Genomic DNA, 17,823 nt, shown 5'->3' on the forward strand with positions numbered 1-17,823 from the left:
TACTTACACTGGTTTCTTTTTCCATGCAAATTCATCAGTTTTACAGCCCCTCATAGCCACAGTCAGGAAACTCTAGCAGAAAGCACAAATTGATAAAATGAGTTAATTTTACGATACTTATTTTTTTCTTTCTAAAAGCCCTCTCTTTTAGGCAGTGTTCAGGAAACATATTACAGTAAAAAGGAGATAACAAAGGAGTTGGATTTTCTTGCCACAAATTACTTTCCAAGTTAATTTCCTTTAACGATGACTACAGATTCGCTTGAGTTTTCATAGCATTGTGTGTCTTACAACTGTGCCTTTGACAGAAAGAAGAACAAGTATTTTTCCCATGTTCACTCCTTTTGTACCAGTGACATAGACTTTCTTATAAGACCTTTGCCAATGGAATGCAAAACAACATGAAATTGTTCTGGGCCACAGAGCTGTATCCTGCTTTGAAGTTCCCAGCCCTTGGTTTAAAAGTACAAGCTCACGAACTCTCTGGGAGGGTTTTAGATCATACAATTGTGAGAAAAACACATCTTAATTTTTTGTAGTTATTTTATGAATTGGAAATTGAGTCCCGGTAGTCTTTGGAAGGGATTTATTGCCCTTATCCCATTTTTTGGAGGGGGACGCAGACTTGGGGAAGGGACAGCTATAATGTTTAAGCCCTAGAATGTAAGCTCCAAGAGGGCAAATATTTTCATACCTTGTTCTCTCTTTTTAAGCATCTGGAATGATGCCTGGCATGCTGAAAGTGCTCCTTAAAATGCACAGTGTGTCCTATAGAATGTAGCCTCTCAGAGGCTGAGTGCCATGGGCACTAGGCTGGACACACAGGTAGACATTTCGATACTGCTCCTTGCCAATTCCTGTCAAACAAGTCATCGTCTCCTAGGCAAAGTCGCTTGGAAATTTGGATAGAATTTTTCCCATGGTCCTCTCTTTCCAACAATGCAAGCTCGAGCAGATCGTCTCTGGTGGATGGCAGAAGTTCAATAACCACAACTTTATCCAACTACTAATGTGTACAGGAGAGCAGGTCATTAAGAGGGTTGGCTACTAAAGTAACCCCTTTCTTCCAATAGCCCACATTACTATAATGATTCCTTAATAGCAAACCATTTATTAAGAAATGACACAAAGAGTACATTCTACTCATGACAGGAAAGAGGGGGAAGGGGAGACGTAGGACTTAGAAATAACATCTGAAGGCACAATTGCCCAAGTTAACCTTTTGAGAAAAACTCTTGGATAAACAATAAACTTAGGCTACAGTAGTGTCGGTGTTGCTTCAGAAATGAGAACCTCCTCCTCAGTGCCTATACATATTTATAGAATACAGCCTCATTTTGCATGACATCAAGTTGAGGGGAGTGAATGGGGATAATAACTCTACTCTCCTTAGCTCAAAGTATATTTATTGATCAGCAACTATACAAATGGTAGTAAGCTATTTTGGAGCACAAAAGCAGCTCTTGGATCTGGAAGGTTAAAAGTCTTGTGGCCTGACCTCTTTCTTCATGACCTGGTAAAGTTGTTCCACTGCTTTGTACCTCAGTTCCTTCCTAGTGGTTTTGTGAGGATAAATGTGATGATGGACTTAAATGTTTTATTCCAACATCCAACATCTGTCCAGGAAAGATGCCTAATGAATTGTGATGGTGATCCTGGTAGCCATGGGGGGCAGGGTTTACAATGTTTATCATAATTATTATTAGAATTATGAAACCCAAAGAATATCAGTGACTTAACCAATTTACAGAGGGGGTTACTGGAGCTCTCCTAGTCCTAGAACAGTATTTCATTTTATCTCCTGTGATGTCTGTTTATAGCCTTAAAGTGTAAATCAGTCTATATGGGGAGAAAATGTTACATGTCACACAGTTAAGCACTAATATGTCTACAATTAAGTACAAATGAAGCAAAATAAACTTTGACAATATATGGAACAGAAAGGAAGAACAGGAGTTGGTCCAGCCCTTTCATCATGTGTCTGCACTTGATTGGCAGTGGCTCTATAATCCCCGCAATTACCTGAGAAGCCTTAGAAGCCTAACATAAAATCCTGAACAAGTCAGAAATTAAGAGACATTGAACAAGTCATGCAACCCTTGACAAATTTTATTATCTCCATAATTAGCCAAAAAGGACTTAATACCTTTATTAGGTGGAAGCATACTATGTTATATGCATCCTCTTGATGCTTTATATCCCTTAGAAGAATATGATCATTTACTTATTTATGAGAACAGTCTCCGAGATATTAAACTTGCTATTCTAGAAGCTTTGTCAGGTATCTGTTGTACACACTGTTTTCTTTCTTGACAACATAGTCTAGTCTAGTCTCCATTCTTTCTCTCTAGGAGTCCTGTGTCAATCTTTCCCACCTTCAGAGCCTAGCCTTCTTGTGTGCATTCAAGATGCTATTACATATCAGCATTCCTAAATCAATTCCTATACCTTTTCACTGCCCTACTCAGAAATTGTCAGGCTCTCCCAGCTCACTCCCTCCACTTTCTACCTCAAACATAGGTGCAGGCTTTTTGCTTTGCCTCCCAGGCCCCTCCTATCTCCTCCTCTGCCCCTTTAAATCGGTACGTTCTCCAGAGTATGGCCTAGGTGCCCACTCTTCTGCTCAACCTGCTTCTGATCTTACGAGCCAGTATGACCTGTGTCTCCTCTCAACTTTCCCAATACATTGTTTTCATTTTTCCTGTAAGATTCAGTACAGTCAGTACTGCTGAATTAGATAGGTTCCACTTAGGCCAAAAACCTTCTGAGGACTGAGATGTAATGTGCCTGTTTACTATCTCATGTTCAAGGCCCATTCTTTGCATGAGTCGGTGTGGTGCAGTATTTTACATTAATTTTCCCTCTCTTTTGTCTTTTTGTAATTAATGTCAATTTTGGCATCTCGATCCAAAGTGTGGTCCTCCTCATCTAGAAACTGTACTTTTCCTGAGAAGGTTATTTTAAAGATTCAACTAGGTATTAGTAAATAAAGTGCTTCCCAGGTACATGGCTTCCCAGGGTCTCCCAGAAGCCTGTCCGCAGTTCCCTTCTGCGGTTCTGTCTTCATTGTTTGCCAAAGGCTCTGCCTGTTTTCCAGATGGGAGACTGTGAGAATGCCACCCCACAATATGGAGTCAGAATCCATCCTCAGCAAGGTGACTGCGATACGGCTGCCATGCACATACAGACAGTGGCAGGAGTGCGTGCTTGCTAGGACCTCCTGCAGAAGGCACAGCTTGGGTCTCTTCCTTATTGGTGTTATTTAATCCAGGTTGAGAAACTCATTCTCATTTCAGATTTAGTGATATTTTGAAATTTGAGACACACCAGTTTGCCAAGCTCTGAAGTCACTCACCAGACATCCCATGAACACTCTGGGCTGTGCCACCTGGTGCCTTCACGGCATCCCCCAGTACTGTGCTCTGCACGTGCCTCGAGAGGTCAATACGGGGGCAGGTTAAGCGCACTTGCGTGGACTAACTTGTTTTTTATGTGTCTCGACATAGTATACCATATTTATATTTGCATGTGCATATTTCATCCTTCACTTATTCTGCTTCCTCTGATAGTTTTAAAAGAATGATGGAGGGAAAAGACATTTTCTAGGATAGATCACACAAAAGATACAATGTTCAGTGGAAGTGCTGGTGTCTGCCACTCTGTTGAAAGCTTTGGAGTTCTCCCCTCAGTCCAGGCCAGGCCTCCCACTCTCCTTCCAATAGCTGGGGAGGGATCCTGCCTTTTCCTCAGAAAGAGGAAGCTTCTCCACCAAGCTGAGGCCTCAACCCCACTCTGAAATTTGTGAAGAAAATCTAAATTCATACTTTTGACGCTGACAGGCCTTTTCACGTTCTCTAGTTACCAAGAGACGTGGACATGACCATGGGCTCCAGGAGGCACAAGGCATTAGTAAGAACCTGTCATGTTCTCAACTGTCGGGCTGCTGAGGTGATGATAAGTGCCCTGGACCAGGTTACACAATGGCCCATTTCGCATGCAAAATATGAAACAAAACAATTCATTATACAAATGAATTGAATATAAAGGCAAATTATAGAATGATGAAGCAACATTATTAAGAGGAAATCTGTTTACATTATTGTCAAGACTTTGCACTAAAGGCTCTCCTTCCATTGGAGCCAGTCTTGGAGACATGCATTTGAATGTCAGTTTTCTATTTCTTAGTAAAGATTGTTTTTGCATGAGATTTAGTCATTGCTTCCGGTCAAACGACTCAGTGTATATATTCTTACACATTGTTGTGGTCCTCCATACCTTCTGATTCCATAGTAACTCATCCTGTTTCCCAAGCAATAGTCCTGAGAGTCATTCTGATACTGCCACAGTGAACTGCCAGCATATTTTCTTACCTCTGACTCCTCTAGCTTGCCTCTAACTTCTGGCTTCTCCTTCCCATACTTTGCGTGTCACCCTATCTCATCTTACCCTTCTTAAATGACCCCATGGGCCTCTCTCTGGTTTTACCAGTTCTATTCTCCAGCTTTGCGACTAAGAGCTATTTCTAGATTGTAAACACACAATTGATGGTGGCATTCTCATAGGCTGCTAGCTCACCTTTGACTAGTGAATAAAACTAAGTGTGGCCACTAGCTGCATATGTTCAGTGCTTACTGATTGCCTCCTGCTATCAGGAATAATGCTTAGAAGCTGGCATTCTAACTACAACAATTTTCACTCACAAGGTTGCTAAGTGCATCCTGGCTTACAAGCATGTGATGGTTGGGATTCAGATCTGTACTCCTTTACAGAAATCCACTGGATCCTTTGGGACATAACCATAGCCACATCTTTTCCACCCTGTGTCCTAGGCCCTATATGAAGCTGTCAGAAACCCAGGCAGCATTTTCTGTTCTCCTACCTTAAGTTGTTTCCTCAATCCAGAAACCCTCCCTCTCTCTCAGTTGCCCTGTCCTTTCAGTATCTTTTGCAGACATCACATTTTCTCAGCCCCGTTTACTCCCTTGAGCCTCTTCTTCCCAAGGTAGGTTAGACACCCACTTCTGGTACCAGTTTCAGAATGACTATCTGAGGATTTCTCAACTGTCTTTACCTTAAGCTGCCAGGTTCCCCTGTATTGTGTTCTTGTCTTCCTCTCTCAGCCCAATTCTTGGTAATAGTGGCACTTAATAATCATTTCTTGAATGAAATTTCTGGCTATGGTGTTCCTAATTCTCCTGATAGATATTAACTTGAATTTAATTTATTTTTATCTATCAGGAGAATTTAATTTATTTATATACATGTATAATATGCATTAGTATAGGTGTCTACTGTCCTGCTTTTTCATAGTATTTTTTATTGAATACTGGATTTCAGAAAGAGTACTTGAACTAATAGAGTCTTGCCACAGGTTTTATAGTTTTGAAAGAAGATTGGTAGCCGGCGTGGTTACACACCTTTAATGCCAGCACTAGGTAGAGCAGATAGATCTCTGTAAGAAGGAGGACAACCTGGTCTACATAACCAGTTCTAGGCCAGTAGGGGATACAGTGAGACCCTGTCTTAAAAAGGGGGTTTCTGGCGAGGTGGTTCAGCAGGTAAGACCAATGACTACCCTTGCAGCGGACCTGGGTTCGATTCACAGCACCCACATGACAGCTAACAACCATCTATAACTCCAGTTCCAGGGTAATCCAACACTCTCTTCTGACCTCAGTGGGCATTGCACAACATGGGTATACTTACATAGATGCAGGCAATACACTCATACACATAAAATAAAGTAATAAAATATTTTTAAAAGAGATTGGTAGATTTTATTCATTCAAAAATATTTATTAAGCTACTGTACAGAATGCTTATAGAGGCTTGAAATAAAAATACACGTAATCACATCCTAGGAAGGATCATCTCTGAAGATAATATATTCTCAAAATTGAATCAGAGGTTGGCAGATTCTTCTGTAAATGACGGGATAATAAATACTTCCTGCTCCATGGGCAACACAGTCCGTCTTGCAGCCTCAGCTCTCTGATGCTGTTTTGGCCCAGCAGTCACACAATATGCAATGAAGGTGTGTGCCAGTTGTCCACTGAAGCTTTCTTTATAAAAATGTAACTTACAAGGTGGGCCAGACCTGGAGGTAAAGATGTGTGCAGGGAGTTTGTGCGATGCAGGGAGTTCATTCACGGAGCAAAGGGAAGTACACATTTCACTTTGCAGGAAGTAGGTAGCCTAGGCAGACAGAGTGGCTTTCATCAAAATTCAGGTCAGAATTCCAAAGTACAGCTGAAGAGAAGCCATTGGGATCAAAGTGAGAAAGACTAGGGAAAATTTGAGCCAATCATTCAAGAAAAGTTCAAGTCTAAGACATGAGAGGTATTTTTGTTTAAAGTACCCAGGAATTCTGTAACCTTGGTGACAGTTTACTATTATAAATAGAGAAAAGATGAAAGGTACATTGGAAAGAATATACCTCTCTGATGTGGACTATTTTTATTGTCAACATTCCTTTGAAGTCACAGTTCATTACTGATTATTTTGGATAAGCTTCCCAGATAAATGTAAAAAGAAAATGTGCTAAATGCCCACTGAAATAAGCTCTCCTTGATCTACTCACAGAACTTAACTCGTTTTTGTTTATTTCCAGCACCGATAGCTGCAGGAACCGGCCCCAACTTTTCTCTCTCTGACTTGGAAAGTTCTTCATACTACAGCATGAGTCCAGGGGCAATGAGGAGGTCTCTACCCAGCACGTCCTCTACCAGGTAACCAGTTGGATTGGTGGCCCACTGAGCAGCTAGCACACAGACAGGCACACCAGGAACTTTTTGTTTGTATATTTGTTTTTTGAGACAGGGTCTCCCTGTAGTTCCAGCTGTCCTAGAACTCCCTATGTAGACCAGGCTGGCCTCCACCTCAGAGAGGTTTGCCTTCCTATGTAGACCAGGCTGGCCTCCATCTCACAAAGGTTTGCCTTCCTATGTAGACCAGGCTGGCCTCCGTCTCACAGAGGTTTGCCTTCCAAGTACTGCGATTTAAGGCATGTGCCTCCATTCCCAGTACTCAACCTGAATTTTTTTTTTTTTGAGGGTTTCTGATGATGCCACATTCTGAACATACAAAGGGTACGAAATGAATTTTTTTCCAGGATATTTGAAAGGATGGTGCCAGTCTATCATTGTCTACAAAGCAACTTCACCTACTGTTTCTGTAGTCATTTTGTCTCTTATTTAAAGTAAAGCACCAAATGTCCATTGTTTTGGCCTATCCTGAAACGTGGGGGGGGGGGGGGGGCCCTAGAGGGTTCTTAGTCTCTTTCATAAAAGAATTGAAGAATGGACCCAAATGGCAGTAACTTACAGAGACCTACATGACTGTGGCTGGTGAGAGTCTGCAGAGCTCTGCCTTACAAGGTGGGATTCCAGGCAGGAAAAATTTGCTACCTCATTAACACACTAAGTATCCCCCCCCATATATTTAGCATAACTTAAGGTGAACCTGTCTTCCTAGGGGTGGTTCTATCACCAGGTGATTGACCAGTGAGACTGGAAAGGTGGGTCCTCCAACAGATAGACTAGGGATTTTATAGTTTTGACCAGTTAAATTTATGGGGCTTTTTGCTACTCTAACATTCCCCCCTCTGAAGAGGTAACCCTCAAATCTTTTAGGGATTAGATAAGAGCTCCCCAATACTTTTGACATTTTTGGTCTTTGGGACAGAGTATGTTGCTAAGAAGCCCAAGGACATTTTGACTTTTAGCCAAGAAACTGGCTACTTTTCTTTGGGGTCTTTTTACCCTAACTACCTAGCCAATTCCTACCTCCTATTCTTATCACACCATCCTCTGAAGAAGTTACCCAAATTGCTAATAGGGAATCGGGACACAGACCACTCTGGCTTCTTCCATGCTGAACAGGAACACGGGGTGAGGCAATTGGGGTACTCCCTTCAGTGGGTCTATTTAAAAGACTCCCAAATTTCATAGTTCTTAACTGTAGGGAGAAAAGAAAGTCCTTGACTGGTACCTAGGAGATGTGAAGGAGAAGTAAAGGCAATAGTAATTAGCATTACAAGTTCTAGACAGGGTCATACCTGGATTTTTAATTCTGAGCCTACTAGATGTTTAGCAATATGTCTATGACAATAGAAGGAACAGAAGTGCTGGGTTACGCTGAAGCAAGCTGTCTCACTGGCAAAACAAAACAAATCACTTGGAGCAAATTACAGATTATACACACACAATATCTATACCATACACATAATATGCGCACATATACAGACTAGCCAATAATAAAAGCAATTACTTAAATTGTATATCATGAAATAAAAATTATTTGAATAGGCTTTGTTTGGTGAAGTGGGTGGAAAAGTATGATATTTTGGGTGAGAGAGAACATGAGCAAAGCCATGGAGAAGCACAGTGATGAATGGAGTATGTGCCCTGGGAAGGGAGGATGGACTTGACTGGGGAGAAGGAGGTGAGTGCTTTGGCTTGTTTGGCAGAAAGTAGACATTGATGACACCAACCTAGCCACCCTGGTCCCAGTCTTCTCAGCCTGCTGAGGCCTAAAGTTCCCCAAATCCAGTCTGTTTGGGGTTCCCGAAAAGATACAACTGCTTTGATGTCCTGGTATGACATTTTAAAATAGTAGAAGCCAGAAGCAGGATAAGGCCAGCCCATAGACTTAAAAGACTAAATAAAGCTGGAAAGCACAGCCTAGTGTGAACTCCAGGTTTCTTGACCCCCTTAAGTTAGGTCTCAAAGCCAACATCCAAAAGAGTACTTTGCAAGATCTTGTATCTCTAGATAACCTATAGCAGGAGTTGGGGATTAGACATCAGAATCATAGTATTCCTTTACAGGTTGGCTTGTGCATTGGACTGTGACAACAAAGGGAAGAGCAGGACCATCCTTATGTTTGTGTCCTTTGCAGAAAAACATTTGTCAGAGGTATATTTCTGCTAAAGCAAGTATGATTTTATGATTTAAAATGACACCCAGAGAACAGACATTTTCCCTGATGGGGCTCCTTTTCTGAATGGTGGTGGTGGGTTTTTTTTTAATATTTTATTTATTATTTTATTTTATGCATATGTGTGTTTTGCCTGCATGTAGATAAGTGCACCCATGTCGTGCAATGCCCGCGGAAGACAGAAGAGGCTGTTGGATCTCCTGGAACTGGAGTTATGGACAGTTGTTAGCTGCCATGTGGGTGCTGGGATTTGAACCCGGGTCTTCTGCAAGAACAGTCAGTGCTCTTAACTGCTGAGCCATCTCTCCAGCCCCCTGAATAGTGCTTTTTTAAAAACATTTATTTTAAGAAGAATCAAGTAGTCATTTCTATTACTGTGAAGGCAGTTAGAGAAACCACTGCTCACTGAACAGAACCTCTATCTCCTACTTCTTCGATGTTTTTTAATGCCCCATACCCCGTCATTGTAGTATAAGCTCCTCTAGAAAAACCAAAAAGTCTCAAACCCAAAGTTCATTTATAATAGTTTTTTTCTATTATTAAAAAGAGATTGTGAATACATTTGGATGTCAATACACTTGGAGGATCTTGAATGTTTGCTGATTGAAGAGAAACTATGTATAAATGCATTTAGTCAACAAGAAATGCTTTGCAAATACTTGTGGGCAAGTTCTTAATTTAAAAGTTCATGGGTGGCTTTCTTTGTATTTGTGCCACACATGTCCCGTGTACCTCTCTAACAGCATTCCTCGCCCCTGTCCTTCCAAACACTCCAGCTTATTTTATTATTTTATGTATACACCCCTGTGGATGGAAACGTGATTATTAGTGTCAGTTAAGAGGCTAGTGTCATTCTCCAATTCTGTAAATAACTAACCCCGATGAGATAATTATAAACAACAGTAGTTAATAGCTCAACTACTGTACATGTTTTTCTTTCATTGGCCTCTTCCTAAGGTGATTGATTGATGATTGATTGATTGATTGATTGATTGACTGACTGATTGATTGATTTATTAGAAAGAGAGAGCAAATGCCAGCAGAGTACTCATGTAGAGGTCAGAGGACAATTTTAGGAGTCAGTCCTCTCCTGCCACCTTTACATGGGTTTCAAGGATGGAACCTGGGTTATCAGGCTTGCAAGGCAAGCACTTTAACTGGTGAGCCATTTCACTGGTCCTGCTAAGGTATTAAAAAAAAAAAAAAGCCATAGTCCTTGAATATATAAAATCAACAGAAATACCTGTTATAGGTTAGATAATAAGACTTGAAGAATAGCCCAGATTTACATATAGAAAGGTATATCAATCGATCACTATTTGTTCATGCTATGCCAATATTAATTGGTTTGTGACTTTATACATCCTGTCTGGCTTAATATTCACAATCATCTCAGAGCATGGATGATTTTCCCATCATAATAATAGAACCATCCAGAGCTCAGAGAAGTTAAGTAACTTGTTCACAGCTATGGTCCTAGTAAAGATACAGTCCCCGTTCAAACTCAAGTCTTCTGAAATTCACAAACCATCATCATTTCACATTGAATTGTCTTAAGAATGTGCTTGACACTTGTCAGGAACAATGAATGTGGGATCTTAACAAAGAAGCATCTGGAATCTCCACCTTGCTTTGGCCTGTAGCGCTCATTAGCTGTATACTATTACTGTATTAGTGATACGAACTTGTCTTGCCTCCCTTTCTAGGCTCCATGTCCCTTGAAGGACAATGTCTAATTTGCCCAACTCAGCAAAAACATTAAGCACCAGCCTCTTTTCCTCAACACTGTGAGCACAAAGACCAATCCAATCAGAGGAGCTTTACACACTGACAAAGAAGGAAAATATTCATAGTAGTGTATGTGAACACTCAGAAAGGGGGTTTGTTATGGTCTTGTGGGTACAAAATAAAGCCTGTAGGTCTCACACTTAGTAAGAAATAAAACAGTAGAGTCCCTTTGTTAGATGGTCAGGAGCAAGAAACAATCAAGGACAATTTCATTTCTAAAAGTTAAGAAATAAGTAAACATAAAGGAGATTAATAGTTATTTTCCAAATGTTTTATTTTGTTCCAGGGTAAACCTCTCCCAAATCATAAAAATGTAGTGTAATAATAAGAATAAAATAGATGTTTTGTTTTAAAGAACTTCATCAAGATAACCTGATGCTCAGTTTATGGAGTAAGCAAACTGTCTTGGAAGCCTGTGCCCATCCTTCCCAGCACTGCTCACTCTCCACACAGGATTCTGTTCTCCCTCCACCCACTCTTTGGTCTTGCAGATGTTTAGCCTGTGTCCATTCTGAAAGTCCTCACCTGCAAGCTCAAGTGTCAGCTGTAACCACTGAGTCTCCCACATGTGTGATTCATGCCTGCATGTTATTAGAGAATACCAAGGAAATCAAACCTTTAAAACCCAGAAAAATACTGACAATAGGAGAGTAACGTGCAGTGGAATTGGCCTTCGAGGGTGGATCTCCTTTGACTAAGGTGCTTGGATGGAGCCTTGTAACAGAGCTCATACAGCAGCTTTTGAGTGTCTGTATTAGTCTAACACTGTTAGTAAGCACTAAAGATATAAAAAAAAAAAATGACACTAATGAAAAGAGGCAGCAATGGGGCAGGAGAGATATCTTAGTGGTTAAGGGTACTGACTGCTCTGGCAGAGGACCCAGGTTCGATTCCCAGCACCCACATGACGGCTAACAACTGTCTGTAACTCCAGTTCCAGGGGATCTGATGCCCCCTTCTGACCTCCGCTGCTATTGCACAACATGGGTACACTTAACATACATGTGACCGATAAACTCATACTCATACACATAAAATAAAAATAGTAAAGAAAAAAAAAGAATAGAGGCAGGCATTCTTGAGTTGTCATCCATGGTGAGGGGGACTTTGGTAATATCCACTGCCTGTGAGTCACGCATGTTTCTGGTTACCAAGACCAAGTTCTGCCACCTAAACCCAAGACCATATATATGCTGACATCCTGATAGATGTGTAAGAAAAGGAAAGCTGTCTGGGGTAGAATTGTTAGTAAACAAGAGAAAAATGCAGAGATCTCCCAGGAAGAAATTATTCTACTCTTGGAACAATACAGGAGTTGTACCCTGTGTACCCAGAGCACATCAGCAGAGAGCTCTACTGCTGAGCCAGCACCTGAATGCTACCCTTTGAATATCACTAAGACTTCAGCTGAAAGAATATAGCTGCTTTAAAAAAGTTTAATCAACAACATAACCCTAGACGCAGAAGTCTAGATGTAGTAATATAAGAATCATGAAAAATCAAAGTAGTACACACACACACCCAAAAAACATAGTTACTCCCCTAAGACTCTTACAGTTTAGACCAGAGCATGGAGGTCTGGGTTTAGGATTGACTGGACCGCATCTTGGGATTTTTTTTTTTTCCAATTTATAGTCTTCTGACTTACAAGATGATTTCAAGAACCTGACAACGTTAACTCACAACAGGTATTGCTAAATGTGGAAAATGAAGCCAGACCACATGAAAGATGGGAGAGATCATTAGGTCAGTGAAGGAACCTTAATTTAGAGACATGCCTTAAATTTGGCAGTGAGCTTCCTGGTTGCTAGGCAAGGAGAACCAATGGATTAGATAACTTGTATTGTCTACTGAAGGAGACAGTAAATTCATTCAGAGACACCAGATTTTCCTTTTATATGTTGAAATTAAGTAGTCTGTATGTATGATCTGTATTAAAGAGCTTCCATTAGACACATTTTACATAAAACAGAAAAGTTCTTCAAGTGGCATTTTTCATGGAAGATCAAGGAAAATCAAAGGTCATTAACTAAGTAATTTAAAGACCTTTCCTTAGGTCTAAGTTAGCATGGTACAGTTAGGTTGCTTTTCTCTCATCTAGTTTAATAAGATTAGAACTTAAAACTTAAGAACACTGGGTCAGCAACATACATAATTTAAATTTTTAGCCTAAATTGCACCCTGTATATCTTAAAATTCAGATGGTTGCGGACTGGGCCAAGTGTGGTGGTGTATACCTTTAATTCCAGCACTCAGGAGGCAGAGGCAGACAGATCTCTGTGAGACTGAGGCCAGCATGGTCTACATAGCAAGTTCTAGGCCAGCTGTGGCTACAGGGAGACCCTGTCTCAAAAAGACAAAAAATAAATAAGATAAATTCAAATGGTTGCAGTCACCTCATCTGCACCCCTCATCTGGGTTGCACCTCCTTCTTTACCAGTTGTTTTCCTTACCCCATGGTTTGCACTCACTAGTCACTTTTCCATAACTCCCATGTCACACCTATGAAGAGGGCTTCAGGAGTCTTCATTGCATAGCAGATGAAGTCCAGACACAGTATCTTCTCTGCCCTCCACCCTCCTCCTCCTTCAACTTCTCCATCCCAGACATAGTTCTCTGCGTGTATTGTACCTGGCTCTTGCCACTGCCTCTGGCAAGCAGCCGCTCTTGAGATGATGCTCAGTGTCTGCAAACCTGTGCACCGTGAGCTCAGCAGTGAGTGGACGCTGTCCTGGCACTCTGTGTGGGCTAGGTTCTACAGTAACCCCAGGGACAGACATTAACCTTTTGGGTTTTAGAACATTAAGAGTGTCAAGGGAGGAATGCCAAGGTTAGCCAAAGCTTATGGAGCTCGAGACAGTGGCAGTGTGCCAAATAATACTGAAGGATTTAAAAAAAAATTTAAACCAAAATAGCTGCCTGAGTGGTGCATTAGTAGAGTAACAGCCTCCCCCAGCCGTTTCCTTTTTCTGTCTCTGTCTCCTTAACACTTAGAGCAGGGAGCTCCTGAGCTGTCTTTAAATCTTTCTCAGCCTCCAGAAGTAAGTACCAATGTTTCCTTCCCCATCGTGTGCTCTACCATAGCCCGTGCATGGTTCCTTAGTGATCCATCTGCTTTTCTTTGACCTCTCCATCTCTGTTCATGGAGAGCTATGTCTGACCCACACAGTTTTCCACACTTAGGGCTGCACCTGGCACAGAGGAGCTATGCACTGAGTGTTTGATGAATGAAACCCATGGAAAATTCTGCATCCTGACCCATGAGCAGAGGTTTCCCAGCAGTCACAACCACAGGCATGAGAAGTGCCCATTCTGTAACGTGTTGTTGGCGCCCTCAGTCCACTCAGCTGGAACAGAAATAGCAGCCGGCAGTGTTTCCTGCCTTCCCCCCTCAAGTTGCACACTGGGAGGAGGAATTCAGTCCTTCGGCTGGAGGAAAAGAGATATATTATTGAAGTTTCTGAGTCACACCTCTCCGTAAAACAAAAGTCTTCCTTTTTACCCTGATAGAATGAAACATCACTTTGGTAATCAACCTGTAGAGGAAGGGCATAGAAATCCCTAGGCCACTCTGTGCATCTATCCCTCCTTATCGTGGGGCAGTGCATTCCTTCCTCCTATTTTTAGCCATTTTGTTCAGTGTTTTATCTCTAGTGTCTAGAGAGTACCTGGACTGCTTGCATGTGTATTTAGTATTTTTTAAATTAACAGATCCAAGTGGAAGATGGGAAATGTGAAGGAAAAAAAGCAATAAAAGTTTTCCTGGAAGGATCATGAGCCCTGGTTTCTATTTACTTATTTTTATCCTTTCTGGGGCTTCAGCAGGAATTTGAATAGCTATGTAGTGCACTGCTGATGGCCAGCCCTGAGCCACCATCCGTGGAGATAGGAAACCTGGGCATGCTGCCAGCACTTCCAGGTGGAGGCCAGAGCAGGAGCCAGCTACATATCCATAAAATAAAAAGGCACAGGAGAGGGTAGCAAATCCAGACGCTTGAAACAACACAAGCCAAAATTGTATACCATGTCCAGTGACTTACCCAACTGTACAAGAGGCTGCCTGGTGGCCTGGAACTCTTGCATCTGCCCAGTGGCTTCGCTGTGGGCTCTCTTTCCACTAGAGATGCAGTATCTGAGAGAAAGGTAGCTTGGGATGCTTTTAAACATGCACTCCTTTGTTCTTTCAGCTCCACAAAGCGCCTCAAGTCTGTGGAGGATGAAATGGACAGTCCTGGTGAAGAACCATTTTACACAGGCCAAGGGCGCTCCCCAGGGAGTGGCAGTCAGTCCAGCGGATGGCACGAAGTGGAGCCAGGTGAGCAGGGGAGATGCACTGGGGACCCATCCCACAGGTCAGAGTGAAGAACGCAACGTACACATGTGCTTGCACTGCAGTTGATTGCCACATTCACAAAAGAGTGTCAGAGCACAGCAGATTCCACTGAAACAGTGCGAACAGCGTCGTCTCCACTCACAGATGTAGCCTGCACTGTGTGCCCACATTCAGTTGCTTTTGGTTTTTTGCTTACTTTATTGAGCTGAATTCTCACTCTATTCTCAGATGGGCCTCAGCTTCTAGGCTCAAGTGTTCCTCCTGCCTTAGCCTCTTTCATGGCTGGGCCTGCAGTGCTCTTTTGCTTTTTCACTTATATACTTTTGGGTTTTGTTATTTAAATTATATTTTAGTATTCATAACAAAAATTCATCAGTGTTTCCAACTGAATTGACAGCAGTGAAAGGCAGAGTGAGTTCCCATGCTACCGCTTCACTTGGATTTTTAGAACTTGAGAACATTTTGTGAATTTTCTCATCACTGGCTGTCATCATGATTCTCTAAACACAACAGCCACCTTTGTCCCATCAGCACTAACCTGAGCACATGGTGTTGGTCTGTCATCCCAAGTTGTCGGCCACGGCTGTGGAGTCTGAAGAGTAGCAAGAGCGATTCTCACAGCTGTGGCTTTTGGAAACCGTGATGCCTAACTTTCATGTGACTCAGGGGGACTCATCTCCACTGCCTTCCTCAATATGACAAGTCAGGTGGGGACAGAGAAATGGGATAGAGAGATGGTTTAAGAATCAGCTGAAGTGCTGTCATGGCTTCAAGCACCGGACTGTGTGGGTAGTCAAATTACCTAACTTTCCAGGACCTGGGTCCCTATTTTACAATCTGATAATATTAATAGCTATTTCAGTGCTTTTGAAGATTAAGTAAGGTTAAGAATTATGCCAGTAGAGGGTGAGAATGAAACACTGGGTGAACGAATTCTTTGGTTATCCCTCCCTAGTCCCTTTTCAAAGTGCTTACCTGCAAGAACATACAAGCACCAAGAAAATCTTGGAACTAACCCTTTGTCTTCACATCTTATCCCTCTCCTCCCTAACAGTTTTTCGATGTACAAACTCTAAGTATAAGGTGTAGCAAAAGGGGCATTTAGGGGTGATGGAACTATTCCAGGTCTTGACTGTATAGTTACAATAGTCTGCACTACGTCTAGCATTCACAGAAGTGTTTACTTCCTCCCTACTTTATTGTGCCCCATCATAATTAAAAACAAATAATAATAAACCCTCAGGCCCTATTGGCTGGGTCTTTTGTCTCCCTCCCTTTATAAAAATGCAAAGCTTCCTGTGTGCTTTCCTTTGACCCAGCACCTTACATAGCTCATTCATTCACCCATTCGGCAGTGTTCAGTGGAACTTTCTGGATGAGATATGATGAAGGTTCTGGGAATTCAAGGGTAGATGGAGAGGCAGTGGCTCCTACATTCAAGCAGTTTAAATCAGGGGGATGAGATGGACAAATGCAGAAGCAGACCATCTCACAGTGATGTGGGGAGCACGGAGTGATTGCCACCACCTCGCACTCCTGGTGTGGTTCTTCCATAACGCCTGCACCTCACATTTGCCCCACACTTGCATCAGCTTGCCTAAAGTACCCAAGAGATAAAGCTGAGCACAGGTGAGAATACAAGTGCTGATTTGGGTCCTGGTTATCACACCTTCAGTGTGACCTCTGTGTGGAGCTGATGCAGAGTTTACGTGCTATTAAAAAATTAAAAGATGGCCGGGCGTGGTGGCTCACGCCTTTAATCGCAGCACTTGGGAGGCAGAGGCAGGCAGATAGATCTCTGTGGGTTCAAGGCCAGCCTGGTCTACATAGTGAGTTCCAGGACAGCTGGGGCTACAGGGAGATCCTGTCTCAAAAAAAAAAAAAAAAAAAATTAAGAGACACTGGGGTGGTGAGATGGTTCAGCAAGTTAAGAGCACTGATTGCTCTTGCAGAGGACCCAGGTTCAACTCCCAGCTCCCACATCATGGCAGCTAACAACTGCCCTAATTCCACTTCCAGGGGATACAGCGCCCGCTTCTGACCTCCACAGGCATTGCATGGCACAGGTGCATGGCACACATGCAGGCAATACACTCATACACATAAAATAAAAAATACTAGTCCTAACTAATTCACGTTTCAGTGAAAATTAGAATAGAATACATAGGCTTGCTGCATTTCTTCTTGAGTGACGTGCCCACATGTTTTATGCAGATTGAAGCTGGCTGATGATGTTGATACGCCCAGCCCTGCTTGACCCTCACAGACGCCTCCACTTCATTCTCCCTGGAGGCAGTGAGGGCTGCTTGAACAAAATTCTTTGGCCTAATGACTCTTTCATTCAAGGTGATTTCTACTCATACCTTCACATTTAGATTCAAATCATAAATTTTAACATCTGAGTATCTACATCCTTTGCCATCATCAGATAACTAAATTTAACGGCTAAATCCTCTGTAAGCAGATAGTTTTCCCTTCTTATCCCTTTTCCTCTTCTTAAAGAAATCCCCTACAGTCATACTCTGTCCATTGTCCTCCCTTCAATAAGGAAAAGTGCATTTTCATGGTATATGTTTGTGGGGGCTTCAGAGGGCAGTGGATAAGTTTACATTAGGCCGAATTCAGCATAGAAAGTCATAATTGAAACGGGGCCTGAGGGGACATAAAGACATAACTGAGGGATGTTGCACATGTTCATGGCGACTTTGGTGTCATTAGCTCACACCAGCCACTTTAAATGGATAATTTATGCTGCCAGATGGTCC

General features: G+C 42.1%; 1 protein-coding gene across 3 annotated transcripts in view; it reads left to right on the forward strand.

Moving 5' to 3' along the window:
- Positions 1 to 17,823, forward strand: part of Nfia (nuclear factor I A) — a 377,440-nt gene that overhangs the window by 258,629 nt on the left and 100,988 nt on the right. For all 3 annotated transcript variants that reach the window (XM_008844440.3, XM_008844432.3, XM_008844449.3), the window contains exons 5-6: positions 6,611 to 6,728; positions 14,913 to 15,040. In XM_008844440.3, the coding sequence (XP_008842662.1) occupies positions 6,611 to 6,728; positions 14,913 to 15,040 (246 nt within the window). The remainder of the gene's footprint in view (positions 1 to 6,610; positions 6,729 to 14,912; positions 15,041 to 17,823) is intronic.

This window comes from Nannospalax galili, unplaced genomic scaffold (assembly GCF_000622305.1).
Source record: "Nannospalax galili isolate Female #2095 unplaced genomic scaffold, S.galili_v1.0 scaffold71, whole genome shotgun sequence".
Classification (NCBI taxonomy): Eukaryota; Metazoa; Chordata; class Mammalia; order Rodentia; family Spalacidae; genus Nannospalax; species Nannospalax galili.